This window comes from Phaseolus vulgaris, chromosome 9 (genome assembly GCF_051622355.1).
Source record: "Phaseolus vulgaris cultivar YP4 chromosome 9, ASM5162235v1, whole genome shotgun sequence".
Lineage (NCBI taxonomy): Eukaryota > Viridiplantae > Streptophyta > Magnoliopsida > Fabales > Fabaceae > Phaseolus > Phaseolus vulgaris.
This window is the reverse complement of record NC_143506.1, coordinates 33,014,282-33,030,880: the sequence shown is the minus strand read 5'-3', so window position 1 is coordinate 33,030,880 and position 16,599 is coordinate 33,014,282. Positions and strand designations below refer to the sequence as shown.

The following is a 16,599-nucleotide window of genomic DNA, read 5'->3' as shown; positions in this document are numbered from 1 at the left end:
CTAAAATTTTATGAATTGTTATTTTTTTAAGTACACTTTTTTGTGTGCGTGTGTTTAGTTTTGTTTGGAGTTTTTTCCTCTAACTTTTCAGCTTCTCTTATTTTTATCTCAAAATCCCTCGAGAATACTTAAGCACTTGATACCATCGTGTTAAAGTGTTAACAATGATGGAGAATATCTGAATAAATGTGGAATAAATTTTAATAAAATATAGACAAGAAAAAAGGGAGAAGAAAATGTTTTTAGAAGATAAATTTTACAATTACAAAATATTAACCCCAAGAGTTTCTTCTGTAAGCATATAAAGTTATCCTTCTCATTATTAGTGTATTGATAAAATAAAAAGTAAACTATATGTCCTTATATGTCACTTATTTTCATTAAATTAGCAATAAATGATAAAGAAAAAAAAATCATTAAATGGTAGCTTCATCATATATCACACATAATAAATATTCTAAAACTCTAACTGTATTTCATGTTCTATATTAGTATATATTTACCACTGTGATATCCGACATTGAGGACATCAAGATAATGGTCCTAATGGGTGTGTTAGACAAAACAATTAGAGATATTGAATTAGAAAGAGAGAACTGTGAGGGAAAAGTACTAGTATACAAAATGATCCCTGCATAATATATTCAAATAAAATCATAACTGTAAAACAACCTATATACCCAAGAGATTAAAAACTTCTGAATGTTTGACTTCAATGCTGGAACTAAAGATCTAGGAGAAGAATCCCCACAATTCCCCATTCCAACCAAAGCTTTACTGAAATGGTTTAACAATCCAGACATTTCTCCTTCACAAGCCATGGATCAGTCAATTTTCACTGATGAGTAGATTAGTTTTATGAACCAGAAGCATGAATAGAAACCAATTGTGCCAGTCACCACGAAGAATCCATATGAAAGAAGCAGCATGTATCCAAAATACAAGACTCCAGATACTGGTTTTGTGATCTCAAGCTTTGTGAAAAAGTAAAATGCAGCATACAGGAAAAGGTAGAGGGCAGAGGAACCAGAAGTCAGATATGACCTCCACCACCAATGGTAGTCCTCACTACACAGCTGGAAGTAGCAGAGAACTATTGTGATCTCAGCACAAGTAACAATGAGGATGATGAACACAATGAACAGGAAACCAAATATATAATAAAATTGATGTAACCAGATTGACGTGAGAATGAAGAAAAGCTCAATGAAGACAGCACCAAATGGGAGTATGCCTCCTATTAGAACAGAAAAGACTGAGTTCATGTACCAAGGCTGGTCTGGGATCTGCCTAGCAATCTTGTTTGTCTTTACAGGATCCTCAGCCAATGGCGTTTTATAACCAAAGTGACCACCAAGAAACACAAGTGGGACTGAGATGCCAAACCATAAGAATACAAGAGCAAACATTGTACCAAATGGGACAGCCCCAGAAGACCTCTGGCCCCAGATTAGAGCATTTAGCACAAAGAAAATTGAAAAAGCAATGGCAGGAAACATAAAGGCTGTCTTGAGAGCAATTTTTTTCCATTCTGGTCCCTTGAACATTTTGTAAAGACGCCCTGAAGAATAGCCACCACCCAGTCCCATAAGGACCCAGAGCAAGAGCATGGCAGTCATTAACCCCCCTCTGTTTGAGGGAGACAAGAATCCAAGTGCGGCAAAGATCATGGTGACAAGAATCATTCCAAAAAATTGAACACCAGTTCCAACATATACACATAGTAGATCTGAGTTGGAAGGAGACCTGAAAACATCCCCATGAACAAGCTTCCACCCTGACTCTTCCTGAGCTTCTTCCTGAGTCTCTAATTGATTGTACTTAGAGATATCTCGGTAAAGTGTCCTCAACATTATCATAGCCACCATGCCCGATAGGAAAAGTACAATCATTAAAGAATTAACAATCGAAAACCAATGAATTTGATCATCAGCCATCAGTAGATAGGAATCCCAGCGAGATGCCCACTTCAAATTACTCTCCTACAAAATATACAGATTTAAAGAAGAAATGAACATCAAAACTCAATTCTCCCATGCACCCTTATTTCATTGCCATGAACAGCGCAACTAACCTGGAACTCAACATCATAGGTAAAAATAATCTCCTTTTTGTCTTCAACCTCTTGAGGAAGCTCAGAGCCTGAGACTAACTTTTTTGCATGAGGATCACATGTAGTTAAGCGCGTGCCATTATCCCATTCACCTTCATATCCATGCTTTACGCTGTATTCATAGGAGTAATTTCAACTTACAACTATTATTAACTAGACTTTTGGTTTGAAAAAAACATATTTTGTTTCTTGTTTCAAAGGGTTGGGTAAGAAATAATAGAAGTAACTTTTTATCGTCTTTCGTTTTCAATTTGTCCAGTGTATAAAATTCAGAAAATAGGAAATAAAGAAAAGAACAATTGTTTTCTCAAATCAAACGATGGATGAAACCAATAAGGAAAGAGACATAATACAACCTGAAAGGCTTAACCTCAAAGCCTACAATCCTCGAAGTCTCTGTCACTGGATCTCTGTGATACTTAACTATAAATGTTAAGTGGTTGTGGACAAAATGCTTTTCATCCTTGTTCTGTCAACATTTTTGTTTGAAATGTCAAAATAAAATACAAACCAATGACAAAAACAAAGGTCATTAAGCTAGCACACTTACACCAGCATACTGTCCTTTAAGGCCAACGAGGAAGCCATGCAGATACACCAACGAAGACTCATGGTCAGGTCGTCTTAGTGGGACAACCAAAGGAAGATTGTCTAAAATCCTGCAACATTGAAAGTATACAATAGAAGACATTTTTTTGTCAGGTAAAATGGCTAAGCAAAATACAACGTCATCAGTGACTCACATGTTAACTCGATATTCATCATCTATCTTTTCCTTGAACTCTTTGGCTGATTTTTCATCGAGAGTTAGCCGACAAACAACATTGCACATCTGGGGTTCTCTCATTTTGAACTTGAAGAATAAAACTGTTTCAGTATTTCGTAATTGTACATACTAAATGGTACATGGAAGAATGATGCAAAAATTAAACCAACCACGTAAGGAGAGTTTTCTATTCGGTCACCCCTAAGGACTTCCCCAAGATTCTCTGCACTGTCAACAATGTGATCTGGATGACAATAAGGCAGTGAATAGTAGGAGTAAGGAAGCTGTGTTTTTGTGGAAGATAGTTTGTTCACTTTCACCCTCAACAGATCCCCCTGTCACCAATGAACAACATAGGATGTTTTACGCAAAAGTATGATTAGAAAAAACTATTCTGATCAATGAACATTAATTGCATCATGTGAATAATCTGTGAAGTGTCATTTACGTCAACATTACTTTGGAAAATAAAATGTGTAAAACAGTCATGGAAAGGAAAATATTCATGCACAAGCAATCTCATCACCGTTGCAACTAATCAATAATACAATCACGTGAACTGCAAAATTTAGATTCTTCAGTATTTTGGATAACGAAAATTATAAAAAAGAAAGTGTAAACGATATCAAGTAAAAAGGACTGCCACAGGAACACGTTCACTTCTGGTTATAAAGAATTTTATACCCAGATACCATAATGCTCGGATCTCTCAAACCAACGTTGAATGTTCCAACAAGCAAAAAAAAACATCATCATTGGCCAACTTTTAGAACTGAATAAGGATCTTAATTAACAAAGCCAGAAAATAAAAATCATACAATGGTGGTTTGACCACAAATTCAAAAGAAAGAACGAAACTGAAAATTCAACGACGACACAAGCAGTTTTTGAATGAAAAAGGTAAATGACCTTATGGAAATCCTCGGGTGCAACACCAGGAAGGTAAAAACAAGTTCCGAAATGGACACGAACAAGTAGCAGCAAACACACAGAGATCCATAGACCCAGATTGCGTGCGAGAAGCTCTCTCGCCATGGTTTCAAACAACGTAGATCAACGTACCCTTCTCTCTCTCTCTCTTTCCTCGTTCTCTTCCTCTTCCCCTCGTTCCTCGTACTAGTTTGCCTTTCAAGTTTTCTTGCTTTGTTCGTTACAAAACGATGTTTTAGTTGTTGGACCAAACATTATGTGGCCATTTGTACGTTTTTCTATCATAATGTAATAACTATTCTCGTATGTAAAGCCGTAAAAATTAACATATTTTTCTATGCAGTTTCGGGTACGTGGGTGGTAATTTTGTCTTATTCAACAAAAAAATTGCTAAAATTTTCCAGATATGATTTTCGAAATAAATAATGTGATGTTTGTTTGGTTCAAACACTTTGTAATAAATTTCTATCCATTTAATCTTTGCCCTTGACCGAAAATAAGTAGTTATTGATTGTTCATATATACAAATAGCACCCTAAGTTGATATATTCACTCCAGATAAGAACTTACACATTTTTATGAGTTATCCTTATATAAAGAATATGGTGGGAAAAACTTCGACAAACACTTCTTTTCGGTAACTATATGTCCAAACAAAACATATAATACACAAATATTAGGGATAACTAATTGAACCGGCTTGTCTAAAGCTTTTATAAAATTGTTCACAAAAATCTTTTTTAAAACATTTTTACAGACAAAGAGAAGCATTGTGTGAGTCATAAAAACAGAGATTGGAGACTTTTAGGTTTAATAATAGTTCATCCTTAACCTCAACTACATCAAATACAAAAATGTAAAGGATTTCACAAAATAATCAAATGTTTACAAATATTTTGTTGACTTCTGACACAAAGTTCGTCCAAACTATCATTTGATAGTAGTAAATGATAATGTTTTCACCATTTTTATTAGTCAATAGTATAACAAAATAAACTTTTATTTATCTTTTAACTTTCCTAGTTCCCTTTCTAATCTTTTTTTTTTATAAGTAATTGGATATTTGTTACTCCCATCTAATTATACCACTAATATCTTTTAATTTTTGTCCAACAATTGAACACGAAGCACTTAGGTAAACCAAGCAATAAGAAAATCCATGAAAGTATTTAAGGAAGGTCAAATATGATATTTCTAAAAGATAACTTATGTTCGGTGCCATGATAAGTGCCTAATTTCCATAATATTTCATATTAAAATATAGACACTTATGAGTATTTACATATAAAATAATCCCTAATTTATTAATTTATATCTTTTTACATTTTTTATGATCTTTAATTGAATAAAAATATTTTATTATCAAATTTGGTGTTAATTGCAGATTTTTAGAGAAGAATGGAGATTTGGACTAAAGAAAAATGATATATGCTAAAAAGAGAAAGCTGGAAGGCCTAGAACGCACAAAAGAGAAAAAAAAGAGTCAAACTCAGCAGCGAGAATGCGTCAGATTCGTTGGGTTATTTTTATGTTTTTATCATTAAGCCCATGAGCGCGACGCAGGAAGTCACCTAACCCTAGCAAAATTAGGTTAAATAGGGGGCTAGAGGCACAACTCTAGTGTGCCGGATTGAGAGGAAAACACCATTGAGTGAATTGTAACCAATTGGGAGAATGGAAGGTGCTAGAAATATGCGTGACTAAGTCTATCCTCTGGTATTGGGAGTAATTTGTTCAAATTCTTAGGTATTGAGGTGATATTTAATTATGATATAATATTTTGTTCTTGATTGATTATTGGTATTGTTGTTTTGCTTCTAAATATTTGCGACATGTTTGAGAATCTTAAATTTGTCTAGAAAATATTTTTAGACTTATGACCTAAACAACAATACTTAACATATTTGAGTGCTAAGAATAGACTTAAATTAAATGTTAATTGCTATTAACGTCTGAGCTTGATTCTAAGTTGTTCTTGTAATTATGCGATGGATCGATATTTAAGGAACATTCTTAAGAACTTTATATGTGAGGAATCGATATAAATGACTTTTATATGGGCATCAATTTCAATCAAAGAACATAATGTTAACATGTTAAGCAAAATATATAAGAGTGAGACAAATGAAACATAATCCCTATTTTTCCAACTTGAAGCAATCAATTCTTTGATTGTTTTCTTAATGATCATCGCCAACACAATCACTTTCAACACACTTTTTATTGTTCTATTTTATATTTAACGATTATTATACTTGATAATTCACCGTTCCTTGTTGGATGATATCCGTCCTTGGGGACAAATTATTACTTTTGACAACGTGATGCACTTGCCGTAGAAAGTCATCAAGTTTTTTGCGTTGTTGTCGGGGAACAACTTGATTTTTGAGTATGAATTCCTAAATATTGTGAATATTCTAACTATTTTTATTTTTTTGTTAGTAGTTCTTAATTCTTGTTTATATTTCTTTAGTATGTTTATATTGTTTACTTTTTTTTTATTTTGTTTATTGTTTTATTTTTGTTTATTTTATTTTGCATATATGTTTTAATTTATTTTTATTTTATCTTCAAATTTATTTTGAATTTATCTTCTTTTATTTTTTTTAATTTTAAAAAAATACTCTATTTTTTTCCCATTAATATCTTTCAGGAAGAAAGCAACATGACAAAAGAACAAGAACCGCCTCTTAAAAGGATACTTGGAGATTATGTCATGTACCAAGGAACAAGACATTTTTCTAGTATTGCAATACTTGCTATTGCCAAGGCCTAGGAAATAGATCCTGATTTTCTCACTCTCATCAGTGTTTATCAATTTATAGTAATGGAACATGATGATCCATATTCACATTTGGACACATTTTATGAATTAGTGGGAACAATGGGTTTTTAATTAGCTGATATTGAAATTGTTTATATGCGTTTGTTTCGTTTTTCATTGGCATGAAAGGCTAAGGATGACTCAAATCACTTTCAAATTAGAGTCTCACTTGCTGGGAAGATGTAGAGGAAAAAATTATGCAAAGATTTTTTTTCAATCTCTCACTACATTAAAGCAAAGTTTGAAATCTCTATGTTCAGACAAGGAGCAGATGAAGTCTTCAGTGAGACATGGGAAAGATTTAAGATGATATTGAGAAAATGCTCAAATCATGGGTTTGAAGATATTGTTCAACTGAGCATATTTCTTAATGGTCTCAAATCTAATACACAAATGCTCCTAGATGCTGCAATTGGCGACACAATGATGACTTTTGATGTAGAACAAGCGACAAGGATTATTGATGCATTGGCATCAACTGATTTTCAAGCCCCACATACAAGGTATTCAGAAACTCTTGGCTTAAAATAAAATTTTGACATAGCAGATTGAGCAACTAATCGCACAAATGGCTAAATTGCTCCAACAATTACATGTTGTTTATTCATATCAAAGCCAGAGTTAAGCGATCAGGTTTGATTTTTGTGGAGGTGATCATCCCAATGGTCATTGTTACTTCATCTGAAGCATAAGTAAATTACATGGGTGATCAGGGAAGGCAAGATAGTTTCTCCAACAATAATAATTATTCTCAATGTTGGAGAAGCAATCAACATCAAAATTTTGTATGGAATCAAGATTATGGTTCATCTAATATGCAAGGTCCTTTCCAACAACAACAACAACCTATATATCCTTCAGATACTGAAAGACTAAATAAATAGGAAGATACCTTGGAAAAAGTCATGAAAGCTACTATAGCCAGTCACGGAAATAATATGGACAGACAGAAATATAGATATTCAAATGGAACAAATGGCCAAACAAGTAGCAGAAAGACAAAGTGGCCAGTTTTCAGCCAATGTTTAAACCAACCATAAGAGCATTGTAATAAAATTGCCTCTGAGAGTTGTAGAATAGAAAGAGAAAGGGATGGTAATGAGGTAGGGGTTGAAAAAGAAAAGAAAAATGAGACTGAGGGAAAGAGAGATGAAAAAGAAAGAGAGAAGAAAAGAAGTGAGGAGGAAAAAAGTGAAAATAAGAAGAGAGGTGTTCTTGAAAAATATTTATCATATCCTCACGCTCCTTCAAAAAAAAGAGAAGGAGAGAAAGTTTTTTGACAATTTGCTCCCTAGAAATTATTTGGCAGAAAATCTGAAGTAAGATTCAACATTTGAGAGATTTCTGAATAATAGGAGCTATATTGAAGAGAGAAATAGAAAGCTGAAGGCTAGATGCAGTATCATGACTCAAAAAGGCTTGCTTAAAAAATCCAAGAACCTAAGAAGTTTTAATCTTCCCGTGTCTATAGGTGCTTTATCTGTGGACAGGGTCGTACTGAATTTAGGCGATTTGGAGGTTCAACCCACCAAGATGCAGTTCGCAGATAGATCCATCAAATATCCTTATGGTGTGGTTGAAGATGTTCTTGTAACGAGGAATAATGCATACAACAGGATGCAACAAAGGGAGTTGTCTACTTTGAAATAAATAAGTGTCAAGCTAGATGACGTTAAACGATCGCTTATTGAAAGACAACTCAGTCCACATTTTAGTTTTATGTTGTTTTTTATCTTTATTTTGATTTTACCTTTCAAAAATCATGTTTTCTTGCAAGGATTCTCGTCCAGACAAGTCCGATCTTGCTTGTTTTTATATTTCTTTCCGTCATTCTTTAATTATATATAAAAAAATTATTTGTTGAAAACGTACATGGTATGATCTGTACCCGTTCTATTTGAAAATCGTATTTTATATATACGATTTCTTAATCAATTGAACTTTTAAATTTCGTTTTTGAATTGTATATATTTTAACTAAATCGTATTTTTTTTATATTGTAAAATGTAAATCATTTTGTGTCAAACTTGTATATGGTAAATATCATTTCTTTTAATTTTGTAAAATCCTACAATTTTCTTTCAATTAAATCGTATTTTAATATATGATTATCCAATTTTAGAATTAAAACAAAAATCTTTCCATTTTATAAATTCGATTTTAAATTACACTAATTTCAAAAAAAAACTTATATATAACTTTTATTAATTAATTTCATATATTCAATTATTTTATATTATTATTTAAGTTATTTATAATTTAATTATTTAAAACTCTCTACATTTAAATGTTCTAATATACAACATTCACTAAAAAAAATATTTTTAACAGGTTAATTTTTACATTATTCAGGGTTAAAACCTCTATTAAGTCGTTTACATAGAGTTGTAATTTTTCCCGCTAAATCATTCTCCGTGATTTTTTTAAACCTCAAGAAAAGTCTTTCAAAAGCCCGGTTAAATACCATGGGTTTAAAAACCTATGGGTTTCAAAACCTCCATAAAATACCACGAGTTACAAAATTTTCGTAAAATGACTTGCCATTTGAAATATTTCAGCCCCATTTTTACCATATCTAAAGATCCTTCTGACTTCTCTCTCCCACCATAAACACACTGTACTCCGACATAGGTTCAATGACTGTCAACGGTAGTCATAACAAGGAATCACAATTCATGAACACTTATGTCTATTATACCAAAGGAGAAGAAACACTAAATATGCACTATCTTCTTCTTACTCCAATATTGCTTCTTCCATCCCCTTACTGCCCCAACTTTATATATCCTAAATAATTGTATTATTTGTCAGATGTGGACTTCAAAACCATGTGTTCAAAGCTTGCAAGAACATATTGCGATGAGAAATTAACTTTATTACTTCTCACTTTCAAAGTAAATTAATTATTGGATGCATTTTAAAATAAAGTCCTTAATTTAAAATATTTCAAAATTATGAGAATTAAATTTTAACAATTATAACTTAAACTAAAATTGCACATAAAGTATAGGTACATCAAAAGCTAAAACAACATAAGTCAGGTTTTTTTGAAGTATGAGCTTGTAACAAAAATGACTAGGAATTATATAAACAACTACCATCAATCATAAAAAATATGTAAATCATAAGAAATATGTAAATACTGATGAAATATTTATTATCCAAGATTAGTTGTCAAAATACTTATTATCCAAGGTTATTTTGCTTTTAAAAGAAATTTTTGAAACTTTGAAAAACTTATTTGTAATGTAAATTTACACTTTCAAAATTTTAGGAAATTCAGTTATAAAATATATTAAAACTATATAATCTTTAATTAGTTATTTATAAATAGATTTAATTATATTTATTTATTGAAGTTTTAAAAATCTAGATTGTTTTATTGAGGTTCTACACTAAATCTTTGAAATTTAACCAAGGTTAAAACATCTCCGCTATTTTTGTTGAGGTTAAAAAAATCTCTATTATTTTTCTGAAGTTTTAGAATAAACCTTTTGAATTTAACGAAGATTAAATTTTTTTCATTATTTTTGCTCAAATTTTAAAATAAACTTTTGAAATTTAATGAAAGTTAAAAAATGTTATTTTGTCAAAATTTTAAAATAGATATTTAAAAATTAACGAAAGTTAAAAAAGTCTTCGTTATTATGATTAGGATTTAGAATAACTTTAAAACATGAAGATTTAAATAACATCTGTTAATTAAATCAATTCATATAATTATATTAATCTTCGTTAAGTAAAACTTCCGTTAAAACTATTTTTTTTTTATTGTAGTGATTATTTCATATATTTTTAAATTGTTTTATTTAAAAAAAAATCTTATAATTTAATAAATATTGTACGATATATATTTTTTTATATTCAATTTTTTTTTAATATTCTTATATCATTCAATGATACTTCAATAAATATGTAATATAATGTCACACGTTAAATAATTCTTTTAACCAATTCATGTTTATTCATATAAATCTAATTTTATTTTAAATAAAAAATTCCCAGCTATATAATTTATTTCATATCTATAATAATTATTTTCCAAATTTTAACAAAAAAATGTATAACAAAAATTTAGTTATAATTTTTTAAAAGAATTAAATTTATACAACACAATTAATAGTAAACTGATCGTATTTTATTATTTAAATTATTTTCAATTAAATTCATTATTTAAAAACCAAAGACCATACTATAACTATAAATTTCTTATTTTTTATCTTTTTAATCTATTTTTTTAAACTTTTTTACAAAATAAAAAGAAAATAGGCAAAAATTTGATTCCTGAGAAGTTAAATTCCCGCCAGTTTTTCCAAGGATAAATGCCACTCTCCAGAGTTTAAAATTCGAGTTGCTGTGTACCGATTTCGGTAATATTATATTATTGTAAATAGTTATACTAGGGTTTATATTAATTATTTTTTGAGTAATAATAAGTTTACATATTATATTAACTCGAGAAAAAAATAAATTATTTACTCGATAATTAAATAAATTAATATTTTATTTCAAAAACCAGATTTACAAGAGTTACTTTTTAGTATCAAACAAATTTTATCCTTGATTTTGTTTATTTATCGAAGGTTTATTAAAAAAAATCCCGTTTGTTTAGGCGTAAAAGTGCTTAAGCCTGAAATTAAGGTGGGAACGTGAATTAATAGTAGAACATAACAGAGAAGAAGAGCATGATGTATCTTCCTTTGTTCCCTTCCCACACTCTCTTTCTCTTTCACTCACCCTTTCCCATTCCCATTCCCATTTTCTCTCTCTGCTAAGACCCAAAGTGATCTCCAATAATCAATGAAAGAAGAAACATGGAAACACACTCTCACATAAAAAAACCAGGGTCTTGATGGACCAAAAGGATGGGAAGTACAGAAGAAAGAAAATTAGCTTCATACATGGCTTCACATCTTCATCACTTTCTCTATCATAAAAATGTGTTCCCCTAATTGCCCTTCTGCAAAACCTTAAACATTCGCATCTTCTTCACTTTCTGTCAAAACAACACTATTTTTCACCCTTGCGTCTTGTCCTACCACCTACTCAGCATTCACCTTGTCATTGATCTGCTTGTTACCTTTCCCTTTTTTTGTTGTTGTTGTTGGTGGTTCTTTGTTTGCTGTTTGCTCTGTTATTTTCTGATCTGATGAAGAAGATGAAAGGGGTTGTGTCTGTGGAGTATGCACCTTATGTTGTGTGTGAGGATCAGACGGCTAGGTTCAGACATCAATGTCTTTTGCACGATTATAAGGACCTACAGGAGGTAACCCTTTTTCTCAATTTTCATAAAGTTTGAAAATTTTATGATAGATCTACTCTTTCTTGTCATGTCTTTCTGCCTTTTTTACTGTAGTTTGGCTTTGCGCTCGTTTGTTATTGGAGGAAGGAAATAGAAAACCTTATGTTTTATGCTGAATTTTTGAAAAAAAAATATATTTTTATGTTCTGATCATGTGAAATTGTTGTTCCTTGTCTACCGATATGAGACTGTAGTTCGGGCTTGAACATCAAAGTGTTTGTCATTCTCTAGTTTTTGTTCCCAATTTCCCATACAATCAAGGATTGTCATGAAAACCATATTGCTGTTTAAGAGTTTTGTCGTTGTTTTGAGTATTTCCTATTTGTTCCTCTCATTATGCCACTAACGCTATTTCCTTTGCATGATGCAATAAATGTGAAACAGTTATTACATACATAGCAGTGTGATTTGTTCTAGTTTTCTTTTTCTCTTTTTATTTCCAGTGTTTGTCTGTGATTCACATAAAAGAAGTCTTTTCTTCCTGAAGCTACTTGGCTTTATTTTTATGTTTCATATAATCATTTGGATGGCTTCTGATCTCCATGCAATCTTTAAGGATGAACTTAGTTTTCTAGGAAGATTTTATTCGGTGCTTGTTTTTAGCTCTTTTTTCTCTCAAATTTGGCAAACTATTTATCATCACTTAAAACCTTTTTAATATGTTCAGGAAACAAATGCCATGAGAATGAAACTGCAGTCTGCGAAGCAGAAAAACTCAATACTGTCAACAGAACTTCGGTAAAATAACACATGCATTTCAGTTTAGTACTTTCTCATAGTGGAATAATTTTATATTCATTCATAGGAGTTTATCCTTAGAATTGTCACTCTTGTAATTGTAGATTTTTGAGGCAACGTTACATATATTTGATGCAAAATCCTTCTCCAAAGCAAGACATTTCACACCAGAAAAAGCTTAAAGTCCATGCTACCCTTATCCGAAAGGGCAAGAAACATAATAGAAAGCAATCTACTTTGAACCCTGTCACAACCTCTCATTTGAATTCTAAAGAAAGGATTTCCAATAGAGTTGGGATCACAGTGCAAAAAACAGTTCCTATGTTTGATTTAAACCAGAGCGCTTGGAGTCTTAGTAAAAAAGATCCTTCTTTTCTTAATTCTGCTCCAGTGCCTGACTTAAATCACGAAGATAGAATTCACAGTGGGAAAGAAGCTGCAAAGAAGAGCATCAGTACATTTTTTGACTTGAACCAGATTTCGGTAAATAATTGTACATGTTATGTTTTAATGATAAGTAGTCTTTGTTTATATTTCATTCCAGTAGGCTTATGTTTTCCATCTATTTTGGTGCCATCATGAGCAGACAGAAGAGGAGGAATTGCTTGGTACTGAGGCCATGAGGGTTGAAGAACAAAAAAGAATGACACCAAGTGTGATTGAAGAGCAGCACAATGACATCAAGTTGTCAGTTTGTAGAAATGTTGGGAATGGTTCAGACAGGACAGTGAAGAGGAAAATCTCTTGGCAAGATCAGGTGGTGTTGAGGGTTGGAACTTAACCAGTTGAGTAGGTCAAATTCCTGCTCTTTTGGAATGTGTATCTGGTCTTGATAATATGTAGAACTTCTTTTTTTGCATTTGCTAACCCTTTTTTAGTTTTATTTTTGTTTTTGTAAAGATAGAGCTTAGCATTATATGTTTAATATGTAAAGATAAGATGAAATGGGGAATTTATCACCACAAATCATTGTTTATAGTGAGTTAAATTTCATCTACTCTGCTAAATCGGTTTTTTTGCCAAAGTCGTGTATATTTATTAAAAATTACGATTTTGGATAAAAAAATTATAAAAAAATATACTTTGATTTCAAAGTGGAACTTGCATCTCATCAACACAATTTCAGAATTTTTTTCTTTCAAAATTATATCTATGGTGTATACTTTTATGGGTACGACTTATCCAATTTTATTTTATTTTTTTAAATTATTCAAAATTATAATTTTTGGAAAAAAAATTACACTTTTGTGAAAAAAACCCTGCTAAATCATATCACTAACGTTGTTTAATTCCATGCTCCTGTTCACTGGAATTTCATTCACCACAAAACTTACTAGATAACCAACAAATAATTGTATTTTTGAGTTCTTGCGACTTTGATCGCCAAATTCAGCTATCTTCTAGTATTTCAAGTTGTGAAAATTTACATTCACTGGAATTCTGTTATAAGTCTTAATAAGAAGACAAATATTGAATAATGAGTTTCAGTAGTAGATATGATCGGAAGATGAAATAGTTATTATGAAAGAATATTTCATTAGTTAAAGCCATTTGGAGTGGAAGTTAGTAAATAATTAAAGTAGTGAATATCTACACGCCACAATATTTTTTTATTCTGGGCTACTACCTTTGTAAAGGCCGCCAATTTCTTCCTTCACCTCTATGTTTTCTTCCTGCACCTCTATAGTATTCCAAACTTTAGAGTTTGGAAGGTATTTTTAATCTAGAAAATACTTTTTGAACTCTAAAATTCATAATACAACTTTGTATTTTGAATTGTATAATTTAGATGTATTTTTTAATCCATAAAATATCTTCTGAATTCTAGAATTCGAAATACAATTTTGTATTTCAAATTTTAAATTTTTGAAAGTTCTATGGATTGTACAATTCGAAAATGAAAAAAAAAATAAAAAAATCTTCCACCTTTTGTTCAAGGGGGTAATTTTGGAATTGAAAGATTCATGGAGGTGCAGGAAGAAAATATAGAGTTGGAGGAAGAAATTATGTAGGCCTTACTTCTTTTTATCAAATTTTCTAGGCAATTGCTTCTTGCACCCAATGATTTTACACCCACCCAATTAACTTTTGAAATTTCAAAATCATCCCTCATTCCTGAATTAAAAAATAGATTTTGAAAAGGGAAATTCATAATATATATACTGAAAATGAAATTATGTAATAAAATGGGAAAATCAAAATCTTATTATGGAAAAGCAGTTTTGGAATACACAAAATACATTATGGAAAAGAAAGTTTGAAAAACAAAATTTGAAAACATATTCCAAAATCCAGGAAAGTGTTTCAACAACTCAAACCCAAAATTGTATTTTGGAATATAAATCCAAGATACATTTTGAGTTGCACCCCACATATTTAAAATCTATAGAGAGCCTTTTGGTCATTTTGGATCAATGATTTTGTTAGGTGCAAGGAGCAATTGTCAAATTTTTTGTGTAATCATTATTTTTTTTAACACAAATATTGATTGATATGTATAGATCACATCTATAATGTGTTGGTTTTCAAATCACAATTTTTTAGGTTTTGCCTTCAAAACATCAATAAATCAAGATAGATAATGTGAGTATTAGTTATAACATCAAATTAATATTGAACTAAACTCATCTTCCAATATCTGACCCCAAAACGAAAAAGATTATTAGCATTAGTATATCCATTAGTATATCTTAACACCACCAAACCAATCATTCTCAAATGTTTTCATTCCCATTCAAACTCCACATTAGTTGTCCTTTTGTGTTCTATTATTCTCTATGTTTCATCATCATTGAGAAAATAGAACGCATTCAATGACTAACATGAACACACCGTGATAGAACACGTTTTGTGAATAAGGCTTAACATGATTGAAGAATGAAGAAGAAGATTAAAGGATAAGGAAATATCAGTTACATATAATGTTGTTGACGATAATGAGGGAGGGTGGACAAAAGATGTGATGAGAGAATGGGATGGCGAATGGATGATATTGGTTGGGTTCAGTGGCAACGTCAACGATGTTTGTTGCTTGTTGTCTTCTATTATGTTTTGTCCTAACATGTTATGTTCTATGATTTTACACTTGTATTAGGAGTTTATGGTGGCCTAGCATTATGTTTTGTTCTTATGTGCAAATGAGTATTACATTTTCAAGATTAATCACTTTTGGTAGTTAAAAAACTGTGCATATATTATTAAGCATAGCAAATTATATCCTTGAATATAACATGAACATGTGAATTTATGTCTAACTCAATCTCATTAAGTGGTCTTATCTTCTGTCGATGTTGGATTTTCAACGCATCCTCTCACACCAAGAATTGGACAACTCGAAGTCATACCATATTAGAAAATAAGTTTAAGTCTAATTCATCATCATAAAATTAACTTATAAGTAAGGGTTGAACCGTGCTTATATATTACAATTTGGTCTTATTTCTAGTCAATGTGAGATTTCTAAGGAAAGTTATCTTTCTCATTTAGCTTGCTAATATCACACATACTCAACTATAATATTCTAAAAGATAGTAAGCACATGCATAATTATTGTTATTATCATTATAAGAAATCAAAATAGACAATTTTAAACAATCTAAAATATTTATTTTTTATATATGACTTATTTCTATTTTTTTCCCTTATTTTTGTTGATTGTTGTTAATAAAGTATCAATTTTTGTTTAAATATTACGTATAAAGTACAAGTACACGTTTGAATTACTGAATACAGGGATCAATGAAGTATCAAATAGACTCTAAAAGGAGGAGTTGAATTAAGCTACTAGGCTTTTCTTACAAAACGTTTAAACCATTTAAGAGATAAGAGTTTTCAAAACAATACAATAATTCACATTGGTTCAATCGCAACTCTGGGACTATGTCCAATTCTACTATAAAAAAGCTCTAAAAAGGGCTTCATTAATA

The 16,599-nt window shown here is 30.8% G+C and overlaps 2 protein-coding genes and 1 pseudogene across 2 annotated transcripts; 1 reads left to right on the top strand and 2 right to left on the bottom strand.

Moving 5' to 3' along the window:
- Window positions 1–554: 554 nt before the first annotated feature.
- LOC137820575 (transmembrane 9 superfamily member 10) lies at window positions 555–4,040 on the bottom strand. The gene is made up of 7 exons (XM_068624720.2): window positions 3,789–4,040; window positions 3,050–3,214; window positions 2,857–2,966; window positions 2,664–2,772; window positions 2,470–2,582; window positions 2,075–2,225; window positions 555–1,982 (listed from the first exon to the last, which is right to left on the bottom strand). The coding sequence occupies exons 1-7, from the start codon at window positions 3,912–3,914 to the stop codon at window positions 825–827; spliced, it is 1,932 nt and encodes a 643-aa protein (XP_068480821.1). The 5' UTR covers window positions 3,915–4,040; the 3' UTR covers window positions 555–824.
- Window positions 4,041–6,865: 2,825 nt separating this feature from the next.
- On the bottom strand, window positions 6,866–6,971 carry LOC137823223 (small nucleolar RNA R71; annotated as a pseudogene).
- A 4,343-nt stretch (window positions 6,972–11,314) lies between these two features.
- Window positions 11,315–13,654, top strand: LOC137820576 (uncharacterized). Its single transcript, XM_068624721.2, has 4 exons — window positions 11,315–11,899; window positions 12,603–12,673; window positions 12,778–13,156; window positions 13,260–13,654. Exons 1-4 carry the CDS (start codon window positions 11,783–11,785, stop codon window positions 13,452–13,454), a joined length of 762 nt encoding a protein of 253 aa, XP_068480822.1. The 5' UTR covers window positions 11,315–11,782; the 3' UTR covers window positions 13,455–13,654.
- The last annotated feature ends 2,945 nt before the right edge of the window (window positions 13,655–16,599 follow it).